Consider the following 20,127-nt stretch of genomic DNA (forward strand, 5'->3'; position numbering starts at 1 on the left):
AAATGAAAAAAAAAATACTCACCTCAATTCCCCATCACCCACCCTCACCACTTACAATCCTCTCTCCTCCTTCCTCATTCTACCCTCACCCACACCACCCATACACATCTCCACTAGCATGTCCATCGCTCGTCGTTGTCGAGCTTGCTCCATCGATGTCACCATTCTACTTTCAGGAAAGTTCATCATCATTTACTACCATTTTTATTCTGCAAGTAAACACACTTTAAAGTGTGTCATCACGTTCGCACCTTAAAGTGTGTCACGCTCGCAGTTTAAAGTGTTATGTGTCACACTTTAAAGTGCGAACGTGACGCACTTTGTATGTGCGAGCGTAAAAATTGATAAGGATCTTTTTGGATTCATGACCGTGAATGACTTTAGACAATTGAGGCAATGGCCTAAGGCCCCTTAATTGTCTTAGGCCCATAAAAAATAATTTAGTACACATATATTATATAGTACCGAGATTTGAGAGAGAAAATTGGTGTTTATTTATAATGATTAATTTTTTTTGTGTGGCTTATATATTTATATTATTGTACAAGTTTGTTCTTTATTCATTATTTCTTCTCTACAAAATTTCATTGCTTCTACTTGAAGTGAATTATCAAACAAACTTGATATCAGCGCGTTGCAAAATCTCTCATTATTTCATTTTTGGCGTTCAGTGTTCAACTGTTCATTATTCTCCGCATGAAGCTAGAAGATTAATAAAAAAATTGATAATTTATATAATATATTAAGTTTTTAAAAGATTCTTATTAAAAAATTATAACATTTTCACTTTAGACCCCAAAATATCCATACACGACCCTGGTCGGATTCTATGAATATAAGAGTGACATCATGAATAAATGTGAGAGGAGTAGAGGTCTAGAGACTAGAGGACACCAATAACGAATTTCTAAAAATTACACTCACCTCCCTGAAGTTTTGTAATAATACATTGAGCACCCGTTTGGTTTTTAAAGCTAACTCAGTACCACCCTTACTGACGGGAGTAGACGGTGACTACTGTCTACCGTTTCAGCCCTCACCTCCAACAACCTCCTTGTCGTCCGTCGTCACCCACCGGACCTCCACCGCACCGCCGTTGAGGGAAGGAGGACCGCCGTCGCATCACCCTTTTTCTTCACTGTGAGTGCTTCTTCTTAAATTTGTTCTTCTTCTTCTTCAACTGTCACTCAACTCTCAAGTGTGGTAGAGTAATAATTGTGTCTCGATTCATCCTATGTTGTTGTACTATTATCCTAGGTTGTTGCACTATTCCCTGTTTTTCTGATTTCACCATTTGATGTTGCTGGCATAATTTTCATTGTTATGGTTTATTTGAATTGGTATTTGGGTTGAGTATCTAGATTCTTGTTTATTTTTTTTAATTAGTATTTTGTTTGACTTGAAATTTGGTTTGTAACATGGTTGATATTATTCAAGCTTTTGAATTTGTACTATAATTGGCTAGTGTTTTTTTAAAGCTTGGTTCCTTTTCTATTGCTCACCTTTGTATTGGATGTTCTCTGTTACTTTTCTCCAGGCTCTTGTTAATTAGAAACAAACTGAAGGTGAAGAAAAAGGTGTATGAGAATGCCTGAGGTTAGGATCATTGCGAAGAACTTCATGGACATGGTGGCTTCCATGCCCTCCATGAAGCTTGATAAGCTCTATGAAAATGGATTCATCTGTGAAGCTATTCTCAGGTTTTTGTCCCCACAAAACAACTTTTCATGTTTTCTTAGCTTATGTAAAAGATTATGTGTCTTTTTACAATAATATTAGGTTCTTTTATGGGATCTACTCTCCAGATTGTGTAGTTTTCATAGCTCTTGGGAATTCTGTATTCAAAATATGTGCCATTGTTGTGGAATTATTTTGTAATTTTTTTTCTTTATGTTTATAATTAAGTGCGCTACTTAAGTCCCCGAATGATAGCTCAACTGGTAAGAGCTAGGGGACATATAGGTTGGGTGGGGGAGGTCCAGGGATCAATCTCTGAAGGGTACAATTTATCTTTCCGATGCACCAAAAAAAGTGGGCTACTTAAATGGTATTTGTTTATTAGTTTCTTATGTTTTACTTTGTTAATATCAGGTCTCTTCCACCTCTAGCAAAGAAATATGTTTTACAGCTCCTGCATATTGATGGGCTGGTGTCAGCTAAATTATTGGAGGAGTGGGTGCTTCCAGATGGATTTTCAAAGCACAGAGTTGCCATTGATAGATTGGTTCAGTTGAGAGTTTTCATTGAAGCTGCTGACAGGTACATGATTATTCTATCTTGAAAAGTTTCATTTTCTATATGTTTCATGAAGATGAAAAGTAGAGTGCTTCTGAATGGTTCAAACTGATTCATTTGATTTCGACATATAAGTGAACCCTTAGTATTAGGGTTCAATCAGAATGGGAAAGTGAAAGAAAATGTAATAGAGTTTGACGAGAATGAGAGAAAACAAAGAGAAAATTTGTATTCTGAATTGTAATATTATTTAATGAATGAGTTGTATATAATTACATCCGCTTCACAAGAATTTATAGAAGACTAGCTTAGTAACGAACTTGATGGTTAAGTGACACACCTTAGCTGTAAGACTGACTGCTCTGACAAGCACAGCTATTACAAGCTGACTCAGCTACAATACAGTAACTGAAAGATCGTAATGCTATCTATTGTTGCTATGAGGTACTATAGTGACTAGTAACTAAACACTTAATTACTCTGATATCTACCTCTCAAACTCACTGTGGAATCAGTGAAAAATGATATAGAATCCTGAGTTTGTGATACAGCCCACATAGAGAAGCCCATAATTAAGCATGTATACAGCAGGAGAAAGTTGAGTGTGATATGCCCTATCATAGGACATGCACATCAAGCCTTCCTCTAATTTTTCTTTGATGAAATGTCTACCTTTTTCATTGGGTTTGATCATATCATGCTATATGGGATTATGAGCAATATTAATAGCTGACTTGTTGCCACAATAGAGCTTCTAAGACCTTCATATTGGATCTTCAAATCGTCCAAGATAATTTTGAACATAACAGCCCTCAGTATCCTTGAGCTGATTTAGGAGGCTCCAAATTAGGCTTGATATCAGAATTAGGAGCAATATTTGGTGACGGAAAGGGCTTAACAACACGTGTTGGTTAATTAGGTAGTTCAAGGAACTCATGACTCACAAGGATTATCTTCCATCATTGAGATTCTCCCTTAAGGGTAAGACTTAGAGAAGAAGGCTTATTTTCAGTGAAGATGATATCAGCAGACATATGCCATTTTTTGGATGAGGGGTCATAGAACTTTACCCTTTTTGAGTGGATGAATACATAAGGAAAACACACATTATAGACCGAGGGTCAGGCTTAGCTCTATGGTGGCTATGAACTTAGACAAAGGCTGTGCACCCAAATAACCTAGGTATGAGACCGTGTTGGAGGTCCATGAGTGTGGAGCTGTTAAGGACCTCAATGGGGCTTTTGTAATTTAAAATTCTTGAGGGGAATCTATTTATCATGTATGAGATAGTGAGAACAGCCTCTACCCTATATGATTTACGAACCTTTCCTTGACAGATAAGAGCCCGATAGTGTTGAGTTAGTCTACTATTCCTTTCAGCCAACCCATCTTGTTGGAGGCATGTTGACACAAATTTTTTTTTTTGATAGGAAAATGTTAGTTGTTAGTATTGTTAGTAAATTAGTCCCTCCTCAGGGTTCGAACCCTGGACCCTTCACCCTTCATCCCACCCAACCCTTATGTCCCCTAGCCTAATTGAAAGTAGGGAGAAAATGTTTGATTGAAATCATCCCTTGCATTGTGACCCTAAATTGATTTGGAATCATTGAATGGAAATTGGGAATGATGGTACTCACATCAGATTTTCTATCTCTTATTAGGATATTATCTTTTATTAGGAGCATATCATTTAAGATATTATTCTTATTAGAGTAGGTTACTATAAATAGGAGTATTGTCACTAGGGGAAGGCAAGCAATTGATTATTAAGTTAAAAGGTTTATACCTTATAAGGGTTTTCCCTTGTTAAGATGGTTTCCTTCTTGTGTCTTTTATTTTGATAATAGATCAGTTATTTTATCCAGTAAATTACCTACCTGCCCCTATTTCTATTGTGTTTTGGCTGTTTGGGATTTCCAACCCTAACAGAGTCACTTCTCTGGATTATATAGATTATTGTCCATCTCATTATGTGTATTTGTGTTTAGCTTTAAAAGACACAGTTCCAGAACAGTGCAATTATCATTTTGAAGCCTTTCCTTATACCATTCCACATAAGTAATTTTTCTTCTTCTGGCAGGAAGAATGAAAAGACTTACAAAGTTAATCCAACATTTCAGAGAAGTCTCCAGAAACTTTTACTACATGGGTGAGTGGTACTTCATTTCATCTTATTTTTCTGTTCATATTTTTGGATAAGCTTCTATTAATGATAATATTCATCTCATCTTGTTCCCTTGATGCCATGAGGATATACAAAACATGTCTGTGTCATGCTAAAATCCCTTCCACTATTTATTTTGAGTTAACAAACCTATATAGATAGTAGGTGGTCTCCATGGAATTTCTTCACCTGAATGGCATTTAATAGTCTCTCATGCATCCTGAATTTATTATGAAAAGCAATTTCTCTAATGTAGTTATTAAGATGTAAACTGATGTCAGACAAGTTCAATATTAGCTTCAGCTGTGGTAATATTTTCTTGTGAATAAATGACAGTGGAACTTTGCCAAGGGAATCAATGCCTTCTAATATCACTGTGAGACTACCAACCTTAGAAGATCTTGAGGCTTATGCTCTAGAACAATGGGAGGTACAGTGTTTTATATTTGATTTCAATTTCTATTTATTCTGTACATTTACTTAAGAAATTTAATCTTTAATATTGTTTGTTTCATAAGTTGCTTTAATTATTTGATATAATTAATCTGAAGTGCCTTCTTTAAATTTTGACTAAAATGAAGCCTAAACTCTCCACTGACTTTGTTTTGTGAATGATGAACTAGCGTTTCTTGCTGCAACTTATAAGCCCAAGTCATGCTGAAAAATCCTTAAATATAAGTTCTTCTTTGATGAAAGTTTTCCAGCGGCGTCTCGTGAGTCAAAGGTTTTGTTTTACTTGGCATTATTACTTCTCATTTGTAACAGTGATATATGTATGTGGGCGCTGCAAACTATATCTCACATTTGATGTCATTTTTTTATGTACCAATACAGAGATAGAGAAGCTCCAAAATTGACTGAAAGTGGTTTCCAGTTTTTGGTATGCATCAAATGATCTATTAGTTACTTGAACTTAATGCAATGCAGTCTCCTAAATATAGACTTTTTTCCTTATGAATTGCAGCTGATGGATACAAATGCACAGCTTTGGTACATCATCAGAGAATATATATCTAATTCTGAGGTAGCTCTATCATTTTCTATTTAATTTCTTTGCTATTTGTTTTCTACATACTCTCCCTCATCCACTTTTAGTGCAGGAGAGAGGTGTTGAGGCCGCTGACTTGATCTCTTTCATGCTAGAGCTTAGTTTTCATGTCATTGGGGAGGTAAAAAATCTTATTCCTTGGTGGGAATCTGTTGATTATGAAGCTGTTTAATTATTCTACATTACTTCCACCAGTGTTGATCTGATAAACTTTGTTATCTCATTCGTTTTCTCCCTATAGCTGTGTTTGACAAAAACTGACTCTTAATTTTTTTCAATGCATTAGGCGTATAATATAAACACATTGACCGATTTTCAGAGGAACATAATTAAGGACCTAGCAGACCTTGGACTGGTTAAACTTCAACAGGTTATAATATTTCTTTGCTTATTTTTGTCGATAATATAATGAGGCTCATATAATTTTAACTGTATATTTAATAATCAGTATTTGTCTCCTTTTTTCTTTCTTTTTGTGATAACTTTATAGGGAAGGAAAGAAAGTTGGTTTATACCTACAAAATTGGCCACCAATCTTTCAGTGAGCTTGGCTGACTCATCATCTAGAAAAGAGGTCTCTTCTTGGTTTCCCAATGAATTTATTCTGATGGAAAATTAAATGTAGTCTTGTTTCAGCATGTGGTTTTGGTAAACTTCTTAACAGGCATGCTATCGGGTAGGGGCTCTGTAGTGACTAGTGAGTTTTGTTTGTTTCAGCTGCACTTTTCCCTTTGTTCCTTGTTCACATAGTTTGCCATGTTCTTCTCCTTATATTCCTTCTTTCTTATAATAAAATTTATTCTTTTATCAACAAGAAGAAAGGAAAAACAGATTTAGATGTTGCTTTGAGACATTTATATATGGCCAAGTTGCTTTATTTGCTGTTAGTATATGCATGGATGTTTCTGTTGGGCAGGTTTGGTGTCTTGCTTGCTTCATCTCTGAAATTCTAACTCACAGAAAACTCACACAGAAAACTCATGTTTATTAGAGTTTTCAATTTTTACTGGATTACACTTGGGAAATCTGTTGATTCTTGTGCGTGAATCTTTTGTTGAACTACTATCTCCCACTACCTTAGATTGATGATCTCTAAGCTCTAACATGTCAAATTCAATTGATCTTTGGTTTTTTCGTGAATTTATTATTTTCCGTTACAGATGGTAGCAACAATAAATGTGGCCTTTTCTTTTGAAAACAAATACTTTTTTGTGTAAAGAGTTGCGAATGTTATTGAATTTAATATGTCATTCTGTTTAATGTTTTTAGGGATTTGTGGTTGTGGAAACCAATTTTAGAGTTTACGCTTACTCAACTTCGAAATTACATTGTGAGATATTGCGGCTATTCTCAAGGTATGCCACCAAAATGTTATATTCTTCAATTTTCATCAAATAAGCCTTAGTCTTTCCTCCCTTTCCCCTGCACTTTTTGTTTTAGATCTTGTGGATATTAGAAGTTGATCTTCCTGGAAGATGCTATTCAATATGCTAACTAATACAATGTATATTATGAAATTGTTAATTTGCTAGTAAACTTTTCAGCTGCTTATTTGTCTCAACAAAATGTGTTTTTATTCATATCTAATTATCTAATAGTGAATAATTGTTATGCATCCAGGGTAGAGTATCAACTTCCAAATCTTATTGTTGGAGCTATTACAAAAGAAAGCTTGTATAATGCTTTTGAAAATGGCATTACAGCAGATCAGGTAGGTATTAGAAAATTTATCATATAGTATCTGCTTTTTCACCCTTTCAGTTATGTAAACCAGTTTCCAACGAAGAAACCAAGAATTTCCATGAGGAAACCCTTTTTGACTTGACTTTTAGAAACTTTAATTCAGACAATCTCGTATAAACAACTGTGTATATCATGTTGCAGATAATCAGTTTCCTTCAGCAGAATTCTCATCCTCGCGTTGCAGAGAGGATACCATCTGTGCCTGAAAATGTCACTGATCAGGTTTTGGATCTTAATATTCTGCGAGTTGGTTTCTTTTTTTTCTTCTGATGTTTAGCATTGTAATTATGACAGATTAGGCTGTGGGAAGCTGATCTGAACAGAGTTGAGATGAACGATGCATATTATTACGACGAGTTCCCTTCTAGGGTAAGCAACTTATTGCATGTTTGGATTGGTGATATGCATACAATCCACAACACGGAAACTTCAGAAGCTACACTTTGTGGTTTCTCTCTAAAAGTGATTATAGGACTCTTAACCGCTGAACCAAACACGTCCTTAGCATCTTTGACGTCTTAATAATCTCTTGTAATGTCTGTTTGATTGTTTGTCTCATTTGTGGGCAGGATGTATTTGAAGGTGCATGTGACTGTGCCAGGGAATGGAATGGTATGTTATGGGAAGATTCAAAGAAGATGCTTATGGTGGTCAAGGCTGAGGTACATACATACGTGCGAGATTATTTGCGCAGCCAAAAGTAGCAGGAAAGGAAGAACATCGGATGCATTCTGGTCCTACCAATGTGCAATGGAGAACCTGGAACAAAAATGCTTTATCTTGAGCTTCTTTGAAAGGAAACAGGATGAAAGAAGCAATGTGGCCACAGTTGGCAGCCACATCTTTTTGATGTTTCATATACTCTTCCCTTCTATGAATATTTTTTAATCTTTTTTAATGAGGGGGCTGGCTATTGTTTTAAATTATTTTGATGCTTTGAAGCTTTTATATTTATTGTATTTATTAAAATAATTATAATTTGTTGTGGTCGAAATATTAAGCTTATAATCACAAATCTAAGTCAACAACTTTCTTCAATAAAACTATGTAAGCCATTGGCACACTAATTGTCCAAACTACAAAATTTTCCAACATTTCCAGCTTATTGGTAAGATGATGCTTCCAAAGTCTCAAGGCAAAGCAAGACATAAAAAAAAAAAAACATACATTATGCTGATAAAAGCAAGATGTAGGTTAAAATACAGAAATTCCTGCAAAAGTTGCTTATAGAAAATGGTTGATTGTTTTTTTTTTCTGTGAATTTAGATTTTATTTCACTAGGTATAAGCATATTACCATAAGCGATGCTACCACCATTCCCACATCAAACTCCACCATTCTCAAGAAAATTACGTCATTAAGTTTTTAATTTTCTGAAATTTAGTTTCCTCCATGGTGGTTTCTGAAACTTATTTACTAATATATTTATTGTAATGATGTATTCAAATACAATTATTCTTTTAACAAATATTTGAGTAATTATATGGGTGAATGAAAAACATTATATTTTATTAGTAGATTTTAAGTTTCATTAAATCGAGATTAAATATAATAGTTATAGACTTATTTAATTCTTCAAATTAATTTTTATTATATTTTTTTATATTTTACGGAACTAAATCTGAAACTAAAAAATCAATTCAATATGAACTACTTCAAATTAGATTGGATTGAATCATATTTAAATTAGTTCATATTTTAGGTGGCAGACGCTCTTCTCGTTGGATTTCCTTGCTTATTAAGCGTGTGAAGAAAATGCGGGATGAGTTTTGAGAAGATCAGTGAATTGTCAGAATGAGGTGTTATGATCTCCATAGGAGGCAGGTTTTCATGTTTATAGTGTCATGTTAGGTGCATTTGAAAGGATTTGGTTGCTCATCTGAAGGACTAGCATTTCAGGAATCACTCCAATTGTTGACAGAATGACAGTCTATGGCCACTAGCTACTTAGTACATGTTTTAAAATCATCCAACAATTCATTTTTAAAGGCATAATCAATTCGGGGGAGAAGCATCTGCTGCAAGTAGATTTTAGACAGAACTTATTCTAAAAAAATAAAAGCTTATTCAAATATGCTATCACACTGCCACAGATAGGTGCAAAAGGGGATAAAAATTTGCAAACACTGAAAACTAGCCTCTAATCAGGTGATATATAAATAGAACATCATAATGTCGAACAACACAACCTCCCTGACACCAGGTCGAAAATGGTCATGTATAGTATCATCAGACTCTTTCCAAATTCCAATACACACAGCCAAAATGGCTTCAAAGATACAACCCCAGTTATTTTATGGAATAATAACAAAACTACTCAGATAAAGTCGACTTCAGCTCCCCGTTATTTCGCAGCTCCATCACAATATCGCAACCACCTATCAGCTCACTTTTGTAATAGAGCTGAGGAAAGGTAGGCCAGTTTGAGAATGTCTTCAATCCCTGTCTCACCTCGTCATCAGTCAGTATATCAAAGTGGCCAAAATCCACACCCTCCTCTTGAAGGGCACCTACAACTCTGGAACTAAAACCACATCTTGGAGCATCTGGGGTACCCTTCATGAAGAGCATCACAGGGGAAGAGGCAATCAATTTCTTCAGACGATCTTGAATGGTCTCCTTTGGAAGTATCCCTTTCTCATGTAAAATCTTCTGAAGTTCTCCGCTTTTTTGCATCTCCAACACAATGTCTGATCCGCCAATAAGCTCCCCCTTGATATATAGTTGAGGATAACTAGACCAGTTTGAATAAACCTTGAGTCCTTGACGAACTTCTTCATCAGTAAGAATGTCGAAACTGTTAAAAGGAACGCTCTCTTGCTGAAGAATTTCAACTACCTTCCTACTGAAACCACACTTCGGTTCATCTGGTTTTCCCTTCATAAACAGCATCACCGGGCTTGAGTTTACCAGGCTCTCCAGCCGAGAGGTTAAGGTTGTACTCAGATCAGTAGATTTAGAAATGCCACCCTTGGCATTTCCTGAATCTGATACTTGTGTTTCATCAACGGTATCAATCCCATGATCTTTGAAAACCTCATGTAATTCTCCACTCTCATGCATAGCAATTGCTATGTCACACCCACCAAGAAGTTCTCCTTTGCAGTAAAGCTGAGGGAACGTAGGCCAGTTAGAAAACTTCTTTATGCCATCACGAACCTCTAAATCTGACAGGATATCGAAACTTCCAAATTTGACCTTTTCTTTCTTCAAAACATCAACAACTTTTCTGCTAAATCCGCATTGTGGCTCTTCAGGACTTCCTTTCATGAAAAGCATGATAGGATGGGAGTCAATAAGCTGCTGCAATCGCTTTTTTAGAGGAGTACTTTGACCAACTTGAACTTGACTTTTTTCCTTCGAATCTTTTGCAAATTCTTTCACTGTTTCAAGAACAGCAGATCCTGCAGCCATTCCAAGACTGGCAGGAGATGCAGCTTCACCAGGGTTAACTGAGCCTGCTACTTTAGCAACCTTATTTGCTAAACTTGAAGGATCAGCTCCCTCCAAGGTATCAACGGTCTTGCCATCCTGAAAAATAATGACTACTAATCAACTATAAAATCAAGAAAATAAGGTAAAAAGTGACATTTTAACCCCAAATGACAGGTTGAATCATCATCATAGGCAATACAACAAAGATACTCTTTTGTGCAATGGAGAAATTTTGATAATAAAAAGGAAGAAAAATATCGAAACCGAGTCTGAATAATAAACCTGCAAAAGCTTAGATAAAGAACAAATAACTCCGATAAGTTATAAATCCAGTTTAGTTTAGTGTTTATATCCAGTTGTCTTGACTGCAGACAAAGGAAGTCTCGCTATTCCAATGCAGCAAATGATCATGCAATGAATAAATAGTCTCATTAAAAGAAATGATTGGAGACATTACCAAAGTACAATATGAGAATGTATGTGGATACTTTACAACATAAAAAAGGCTCAATCTTTGTGCAGATAAGATATTTTCCCTAAAATTGAGTGAAGACTAAAGACCAATAGAATAATAGACCTGTCACACCCTTTTTATTTTATGATTTTTTTTCTGTAAGCGGTCAAACATCAAAGCCACAGCCACTTCACTCCAGGTAACCAAGACAGAATATGGGGCTTACTCCTCCAAATGCCTATTTATGAAAATACCATTCATTTCAGATGCTGAATGGACTCCACTATGCAGTCAACAACAACCTCATACATTTAAGAGATAGGCCTTTGGGCTAACTCACCATTAGTGATGAGGCAAGTTTGAAGTAATAGCCCTCCCCCAAACCCCATATAACTCAACCAAAAACAAAACATCAACCACGCTACCACAAATTATTCTCTGTTGTCCAGCCAGATACAAGAACTACGTACAAACAATATACTCTATTGTCAACCAGATACAAGACCCACAAACTGTACTCTATTGCTCACCAGATATAATAACAGAACTGCTGTCATTGGCGGTATGTAAAAATGAACCTAATACATACACAGAACAAGCAATGGTGGAACAAACTTAAAAACAATCCAGCATTTTCTTGGCAGAGGTACCAGGCAGGCAGGAGAGCCTTAACACCTTGAAATATACACGACATATACTTCCCCCAGGACATGGTTTTATTAACTACTAAGTCATTCTGCCATTTAATTTGGAATTGACACTGATTAACCACTAAAATTTACTACAACAGCAAACACTAAACAGTAGATGATGATACAAGGAACAGTAAACTATTGGCACAGACACGACATTAGATGAACACAGGGATACAAAATTTTTAAAAATTGAAGGACACAAGATGGCTACAATTATTAGTATAAACTACACAAATCTCAAATCAAAATAGAGAATCTATATTCTATAAAAAAAATTTGTCTTAGCCAAGGTATCCCCACAGCCAATAGCTGTGAGACAAATCCCTCGCCCCACGGTCAGCACACTAACCGGTAGGGGGCTGGCCAAAGTTTTTTTTCCATTCACAAGAGTTGGGAATCGAACCCCAAACCACTTGCTTAAGGGACGAAGTGCTGAACAACTTCAACAGACGATTGGTTATAGATATAATTAAATACTATCATTATCTAATTATTGCTGCCTCTTCAACCTTAATAGAATTAAAGTTCAATAAACTATAGGTAAACAAAAATTGTAAAATACAACATATATCTATATAATTTTCATTCTTATGCACATAAACAACATCAAATACTTGTTTTGCAAATTAAACTTTACAGCAAAAGATTAAAAATTGAAAAAGAAAATAGAAATAAGGAAGCATACCTTGCAGAAGACAAAGAAAGGAACAGCAGAAACCGAATAAGCCTCAGAAATCTCAGGCTGTTCTTCAGCTTCAACCTGCAAAATCATGAAAAATTGAAGCAAAACATCAAAAACGAAAAGGAGGGTAATCAATTAAGGGAAGCGAAGCGTTACCCTAAGGAAGTGAGCATGAGGGAAATCAGTTGACAAGTGAGAGAAGATTTTATCCATGTGTTTGGAAGCTTCACACCATGATGCCCAGAAGTGAAGCGCCACGGCGGCGCCACCGTGCACCACCTCATCGAGCTCCGCCTTTGACTTCACGTCTCTCACTGAACCACCCATTCTGCTTCGGAGTCTCACACACTGTCGAAATCGATGAATGAATGAAATAATAATGCAAACAAACAAACCCTAACCCTGATCCAAAATATAGTAAAAAGAATAGAATATTATTATATGATATAAAATATTAAACTAGGTTGACACGACTAGCTTAAGGTTTCGAGTTTAACTCTCACATCCTCATACGTCGAAGGTTCATATCTCCAGGGGTGGGGATACCCATAAGTGGTGGTGTGGGGCTGGGAGGGAAGTGATCTAAATATGAAGAACTATTTTCTTTTTTGAGCTACGACTAAAAAAATTTAAACTCATAAAATCGGTCTAGTCCTTTTATTCAACTATCTTATATTTGTGTTAGAATTTTAATTCTCACAATTAAATTAAGCTAGAAAAATCTCCCAACATGTATAGATGATCAATTGATTGATGTGAAGTTGTTTTGTTTGATGTATATTCTTTGTTTCACGTATTTGTGAATGCAGTTGTGTTAAATAATTGATAGGATGAGTTTTGCCGCCCAAAATGATCATAATCGGCTCGAACAACCCGTAATAGTTACAATTGACTCGAGCAGGATTGTCTCAATGAAAGATACATGTAGTTTAAAAAAAAGTTAGAAAAAGTGTTGGATCGTACATGTAGGCATAATAAAGTTATAAAAATGGTATTTCACAAATAATATATGGCTTAGAAAATTTTCAACAAGGTTAAACACATGCATCATAACAGTGCCATAGGGACACCAAAGCCCAAGTCACTCAAACTTTTTCTTATCAAAAAATAAATAAAATAAAATTTTGAATATTCAATTTACTTATTTAAAAAATCAATTAAAAAAAGTTAAAGAATGTAGTAAAATAGTAAACCTAATAAGAGATATATGACATCAAATTCTGGTAGAGTGAGTAAACTACCAAGATGAGTTAAATGATAAAAAAACTCAATCATTTGGAAATTTAAATATAATAAGTCATTTGAAAATTAAGTAAAATTATTATAAGAATTAAAATTTTAAATCATGAGATATTTTTAACAATTTTATAATAATTATATAAGTTAAGAGAATAACTATATTTTTTTTTGGGTACATGAATAACTATATTATTTCAAACTTGAGCAAAAATTTTTTCCGATATAATTAAATTTAAAAGAATGAATTTAAGTTAAATGATAAAAATTAGGCTTAATCCTCAAATTAGTCCCTCTCTTTGTCTCGCCGTTGATCTAAGTCCCTCATCGGAAAAATTTGTGCAAAAGGTCCTCATCAATGCAAAACATTTGGAGCAAGTCCTCACCGGAGGACGGAGCTCCGACGAGCTTGCTGAGTGGCGGTGAATGCTGATGTGGCTTTATCCACGTCATTTTTAATTAATTTTAAATAACATATTTAATTATTAAATTAAATTAATTAAAATTATTAATTACAAAATCCTTAATTTCTAATTTCATAAATATTAATCCTAAGTAAACACACACACACAAAAAAAATTAATGAGTTCATCAATGTTCTTCCCTTCATGATCTCCAACCCAGGAAAAAATCTTCCTCAACTAAACTTGAACCCAGAAAAACAAATCATCTTCCTCACATTCTTCATGTTCTTGAACCAACAACTAGCCTCAGAAACATGAAAATCAAGATGTTAAAATTAGAGAAGCAATGAGAGAGAGAAGAGAGAAATAGAAATATAACAGAAAATGTATTATTGATAATCTGAGTGATTACAGAAGATGTGATATCCTTATATAGAAGAACAGGAGAATGCCAACAGCTGTAACATACAGCTGACATAAATAGGAGAATACCAACAGCTGACATAAATAGGAGAATACAAACAGCTGCATATGTCAGCTGTCATAACTACTCAAAAGATGATGCAGCAGCATAGTAAATACAAACTCAATGTACTCTAACATACCCCCTCAAACTCAAGGTGGTTTGACAAATGAAAATTTGTCAACCACATTGAGTTTGTCCTTAAGCTCATGAAACCTTTCTGAAGAGAGGGCTTTAGTAAAGATATCCGCTTTCTGCAGAAGAGAAGGAACATGCTGAACAATAAGAGTCTTATTGAGAACCTTCTCTCTCACAAAGAAAAGATCCATTTCCATATGCTTAGTTCTAGTGTGAAGGACCGGATTAAGAGTCAAGGCTACGGTGCTCAGGTTATCACAGAAAATTGTTGGTGTTTGGAAGGGAATATGCAGCTCAGTCAACAAGGATTGAATCCAAAGAATCTCAGCTGCTATGTTGGCCAGACTCCTATATTCCGCTTCTGTGCTTGAGCGAGCAACCAAAGTTTGCTTCTTAGCTGACCAAGACACTAAATTGGGGCCAAAGAACACACATGAGCCAGAAGTTGACCGTCTATCATCCGGGTCAGAACCCCAATCTGCATCACAGTAGGCATGAAGTGCTACTGGACGATCAAGAGAGAAAGGCTTAAAAAGCAACCCATGATGAATGGTACCCTTAAGAAACCGCAGAATTCTCTTAACTGCCTTCCAATGTTCATCATGAGGCTGAGACAGAAATTGACAGACTTTATTGACTGCAAAGCTGATATCCGGCCGGGTAATTGTAGCATATTGCAATGCTCCAACTATGGATCTATAGAGAAAGGGATCATTCATGCAAGTACCTCCAAACTTTGACAGTTTGCTGCTACTAATCATAGGAGTGGGCAGAGCATTGGCTTCAGACATATTTGCTCTCTCAAGAAGATCTTCAATATATTTGGTCTGATTAAGTAGCAAAGAGCCATCAGACAAGTGTGTAACCTGAACTCCAAGAAAATAATCAAGTTTTCCTAACTGTTTTAAAGCAAAAGAAGAATTCAGTTTGTCAACAAGATGTTGAATTAGGACTGAAGAACCTCCTGTGATAATAATATCGTCCACATATACTAGAACATATGTGCAGCAAGTTGGTGAAGACAAAGTGAACAAGGAGGGATCACACTTACTAGCCTTGAACCCTAATTGAACAAGAGTGGCAGTCAACCTGTGAAACCAGGCTCGAGGAGCTTGTTTTAGGCCATACAAAGCTTTGTCAAGCTTACACACAAGAGACTTATCACCCTGTTCAAATCCAGGTGGCTGAACCATGTAAACCTCTTCTTCTAAGTTCCCATTGAGAAAGGCATTATTCACATCTAACTGTTGAAGAGGCCACCCTTTGGAAATAGCAAGAGATAGAATCAACCTCACAGTTATAGGTTTGACCACTGGAGAAAATGTTTCAGAATAGTCAAAGCCATGCACTTGATTGAACCCTCTAGCTACAAGTCGAGCCTTGTACTTATTCACTGTTCCATCTGGATTTTCTTTAATCCTGAAAATCCACTTACAACCAATAGGCTTTCTTCCAGCTGGAAGTGACATAAGAGTCCAGGTCTTATTAGTCATCAATGCCTCATACTCTTGCTGCATTGCACTGAACCACTTACTGCTCTTGAGAGCTTGTTTGACTGTAGTAGGCTCTACTTCTGTCAACAAGACAGAAGGAAACAAGCGAGGCTTGACAATGCCATTCTTTGCTCTGGTGAGCATTGGATGAGCATTAACAGGGATGACAGCTTGAACATTATCAGGTGTAGCAGCTGATGCTGGAGGCTGCTCAGAAGAAGGAGAGACATCCACTGAACCAGAGGAGGAAGAATTAGAACCCTCAGAATGCACTGTCACAGCAGGAGAAACAGGTGCAGAGATAACTGGAGATTGCTCAGACGAAGGAGAGACATCCACTGAGCCAGAGGGTGAAGAATCAGAACCCGCAGAATGCATTGTCATAGCAGGAGAAGCAGGCTCAGCAGCTGGAGAAGCATTAGAAATAATATTTGGAGCAGCAGCAAGAGGAATCAGCAAAGAAAATGATTCTGGAGAAGTTGTTTCTGTAGCAGAATCAGGAAATATTTCAACATAAGGGAACCTATGCTCATTAAACAACACATCTTTAGAGACATAGACTCTGCCTTGAGCATCCAAGCACTTGTATCCTTTGTGTTGAGAAGAGTAGCCCAAAAATACACACTCTTGGGACCTATATGCCAACTTGTTATTGGTATACGGGCGCAGAAAAGGATAACAAGCTGACCCAAATACCTTGAGGAACTTGTAATCAGGTTGAGAACCATACAACTGAAAATAAGGACTTTGTCCTCCTAAAACAGAAGTAGGCATCCGATTGATAAGATAGGTAGCTGTAAGAAAAGCGTGATCCCAAAAGTGCAATGACATTTTGGCATAAGCAAGCAAAGCAAGTCCCGTTTCAACAATATGGCGATGTTTCCTCTCCACACTCCCATTTTGATGGTGTGTGTGAGGACAGGTCACACGATGAACTACCCCTAACTGAGTAAAATAGGGAATCAAGGATCGAAACTCTCCTCCTCCATCAGTTTGCACACTCTTAAGCTTACATTGAAACTGCAGTTCAACCAATGCTTTGAAGTTTTTAAAAGTCTGAAAGGTGTCAGACTTGTGTTTTAAGGGATAGATCCAAGTGTATCGTGTGCAAGCATCAACACAAGTAAGAAAATATGAAAAACCAGCAAAGGATTCTATGGAAGCTGGTCCCCATAAATCAGCATAAACCAACTCAAAAGGCAGAGTATAAACAGTAGAAGAAGAAGAAGAGGGCAACCTATGTGCCTTTCCCATACAACAACCAACACACATGGCAAAAGAAGTTTTATTAGGCAAAGGAACATTACATAGTTGTAAAGTAGTTTTCAAGACCTCATGATGAGGATGACCTAGTCTACAATGCCACAAGTCATAGCTGGAATTACCTAAACTGGAAACAGAAGACATATTCTGTGATTTTCCAGTACCTGGATACACTGTAGATAAAACAGAAGGAGTACTAGTAGACAAATCAGATTTAGAACAACTAGAAGAGACACTAGCAGCGTTGACATCATCAAAGGTGTATAAGCCATCAGAACCAACACTTCCACGAAGCAACACTTTAGATGTTTCCTGTGATTTAACAAGACAGAAAGAAGCGTGAAACTCAAAATAAACATTGTTATCCTTGGAAAACCTACTAACACTGACAAGGTTTTTGGTGATAGAAGGAACTAGAAGCAGTTGACTAAGAGTGAGAACAGTGTGTGAATCATATGGTGAGGGAATGGTGCAAGAACCAATAGAGTGAATTGGCAAACCTTGGCCATTGCCCATCAAAATCTGCTCAGTTCCAGTGAATGAAGAAGTGTCTGAAAAATTTCCAGCAGCATTGGTAACATGGTGAGTGGCACCAGAATCGGGATACCACAAAGTAGGCTTGTCAGGACGCTGAGATGCGGAAGAAGAAGCATGGTGCAGAGGACCAGCAAGCATAGCATGAGCAGGAGAGCGAGGCTGAGAGCCAAGAAGGCCCGGATAAGATGGAGGTGAGGGCCGAGGTGAATTCCAAGAAGATGATACTGGACCAAAAACATCTCCAGGTGCAGAATATTGAGAACCACCAGTAAAAGCAGGAAACTGAGAACCTGGAGGGTAAGCACCATTGTAAGGTCCTGCGGAAGAGCCAAAGTAATTCCACGGAGCAGGTCCAGAAGCATAAAAAGACGGTGAGGAAGAGCCAAAAGTGGCAGAACCAAGAGGCATAGGAGGAAAGGCTCCAAAAGGTGCAGGACTAGGCATATTAGTAAAGGTGCCATTCTGTACAGAACCACCTCCAACGGCGCGATGGTAGCAGACACTCGCATCATGTCCCCACTTCTGACAAATCTGACACTGCAAATTACGGCCGCGCCCACGGCCGCGTCCACCACCGCGTCCACCAGCAGGATAGCCACCACGGCCATCGCCTGGTCCACGTGAATCATTCTGGTCATGATAGGTATCACGATTGTCACCAGAATCACGATAATTTGGACGTTGTTGATCATTCCGATAGTCACGTCCACCACGAAATTCAGCAGCATAATTGGCCTGAGACGGCGTCAAATCCACAGAAGGTGGCGGCGTTCGGGAGATCTGAGGTGAAATCGGAGCAGGAACCGATGCGAACGCATGTGTATGCGCAAGCAACGCAGAAGCAGTATAATCGCTAAGGCTACGTTTCCGTGATCGTTCCAGGCGAGCATCATGAGTAATGATCATCGCTTCGACCTCAGAAATCGTGCTCGAAGAAGCATGAGTGAAGATAATCGTGCTTAAAGCACTATAATCTTCAGGTAAACCATCAAAAATCGCTTCAAGGTGATCGCGAAAACTTACGGGTTCACCAATGGAAATCAGAGTGTTGACGATCGTCTTGATGCGTCGAAGATATTCAGTGATCGACTTCGAACCTTTGGTTATGTTCTTCAGCTCAGATCTGAGCTGAGCAGACTGTGCGCGACACTGATTCTCAAAAAAGTCAAGGATCTCACGCCAAACCTGCGATGATCTCTCGCAGTTGATCACCGTTGGAAGAACAAACGGAGATAGAGTCGTCAAGAGCCATGTAAACACCATGGAATCTTGCTTAATCCAAGTCGTATAAGCTGGATTCTCAGTCGCAGCTACACGATCCTCTTCAGTCAGAAAACGTTGTGGAATTTCTGGATCAACCAGAAAATCATGAAGCTGATGCGATCGAATCGCACCTTCAACTTGTTGACGCCAAGAATAGAAATTCGAATCATCAAGCTTGATTGTTGCAGTACGAGACAGAGACTCAAGAACATTGACAACGGAAGCAGGTGCAGCAGCCATGTATCAAGGACCGATTGAAGCTCTGATTACCATGTTAAAATTAGAGAAGCAATGAGAGAGAGAAGAGAGAAATAGAAATATAACAGAAAATGTATTATTGATAATCTGAGTGATTACAGAAGATGTGATATCCTTATATAGAAGAACAGGAGAATGCCAACAGCTGTAACATACAGCTGACATAAATAGGAGAATACCAACAGCTGACATAAATAGGAGAATACAAACAGCTGCATATGTCAGCTGTCATAACTACTCAAAAGATGATGCAGCAGCATAGTAAATACAAACTCAATGTACTCTAACACAAGATCAACCCCTCCCCCAAACTCCAAAAATTTACCCACAAATTAACCTTATTCCAAAACAACATCCAACCCACAAAATAAAACCCCAAAATCCAGAAAATCAGAAACATATGAACTACCCAGAAAAATTTAAATGTCTTCAACGAAACAGATCAAAGCAACCATTCTGTCTGAATTCTGAACAAACCATGAAAATGACTGTAATATAGAGACAGGTTTGAAACAAAAACAAAACATATAGAGCCTAAATAAGAAATCTAAGTTGAGAATCCTAATAGCTCCATTAGCGACAACAATTTACTCTTCTTCGGGTGGAAGTGTGGCGG

General features: G+C 37.1%; 2 protein-coding genes across 2 annotated transcripts; one reads left to right on the forward strand and one right to left on the reverse strand.

The window, feature by feature from the left end:
• The first annotated feature begins 970 nt into the window (after positions 1–970).
• On the forward strand, positions 971–8,251 carry LOC130711617 (general transcription and DNA repair factor IIH subunit TFB2). Its single transcript, XM_057561313.1, has 16 exons — positions 971–1,140; positions 1,538–1,700; positions 2,092–2,259; positions 4,316–4,384; positions 4,736–4,829; positions 5,023–5,123; positions 5,234–5,279; positions 5,364–5,423; positions 5,500–5,568; positions 5,734–5,817; positions 5,938–6,021; positions 6,717–6,802; positions 7,068–7,158; positions 7,332–7,412; positions 7,485–7,559; positions 7,760–8,251. The coding sequence occupies exons 2-16, from the start codon at positions 1,582–1,584 to the stop codon at positions 7,892–7,894; spliced, it is 1,362 nt and encodes a 453-aa protein (XP_057417296.1). The 5' UTR covers positions 971–1,140; positions 1,538–1,581; the 3' UTR covers positions 7,895–8,251.
• A 1,073-nt stretch (positions 8,252–9,324) lies between these two features.
• Positions 9,325–12,844, reverse strand: LOC130711616 (monothiol glutaredoxin-S17). Its single transcript, XM_057561312.1, has 3 exons — positions 12,613–12,844; positions 12,460–12,534; positions 9,325–10,721 (listed from the first exon to the last, which is right to left on the reverse strand). The coding sequence occupies exons 1-3, from the start codon at positions 12,781–12,783 to the stop codon at positions 9,504–9,506; spliced, it is 1,464 nt and encodes a 487-aa protein (XP_057417295.1). The 5' UTR covers positions 12,784–12,844; the 3' UTR covers positions 9,325–9,503.
• Positions 12,845–20,127: the final 7,283 nt, after the last annotated feature.

Source organism: Lotus japonicus, chromosome 4 (genome assembly GCF_012489685.1).
Source record: "Lotus japonicus ecotype B-129 chromosome 4, LjGifu_v1.2".
Lineage (NCBI taxonomy): Eukaryota > Viridiplantae > Streptophyta > Magnoliopsida > Fabales > Fabaceae > Lotus > Lotus japonicus.

Bases quoted from the DNA above. Each gene is read 5' to 3' on its own strand.
- LOC130711617 (XM_057561313.1), top strand. From the start codon at position 1,582: ATGAGAATGCCTGAGGTTAGGATCATTGCGAAGAACTTCATGGACATG. The intron at 5,280-5,363 runs GTATGCATCAAA...TATGAATTGCAG, and splicing joins AAAGTGGTTTCCAGTTTTTG to CTGATGGATACAAATGCACA. The intron at 6,803-7,067 runs GTATGCCACCAA...TTATGCATCCAG, and splicing joins ATATTGCGGCTATTCTCAAG to GGTAGAGTATCAACTTCCAA.
- LOC130711616 (XM_057561312.1), bottom strand. From the start codon at position 12,783: ATGGGTGGTTCAGTGAGAGACGTGAAGTCAAAGGCGGAGCTCGATGAG. The intron at 12,535-12,612 runs GTAACGCTTCGC...ATGATTTTGCAG, and splicing joins CTCATGCTCACTTCCTTAGG to GTTGAAGCTGAAGAACAGCC. The intron at 10,722-12,459 runs GTATGCTTCCTT...ATTATTTTTCAG, and splicing joins CTTTCTTTGTCTTCTGCAAG to GATGGCAAGACCGTTGATAC.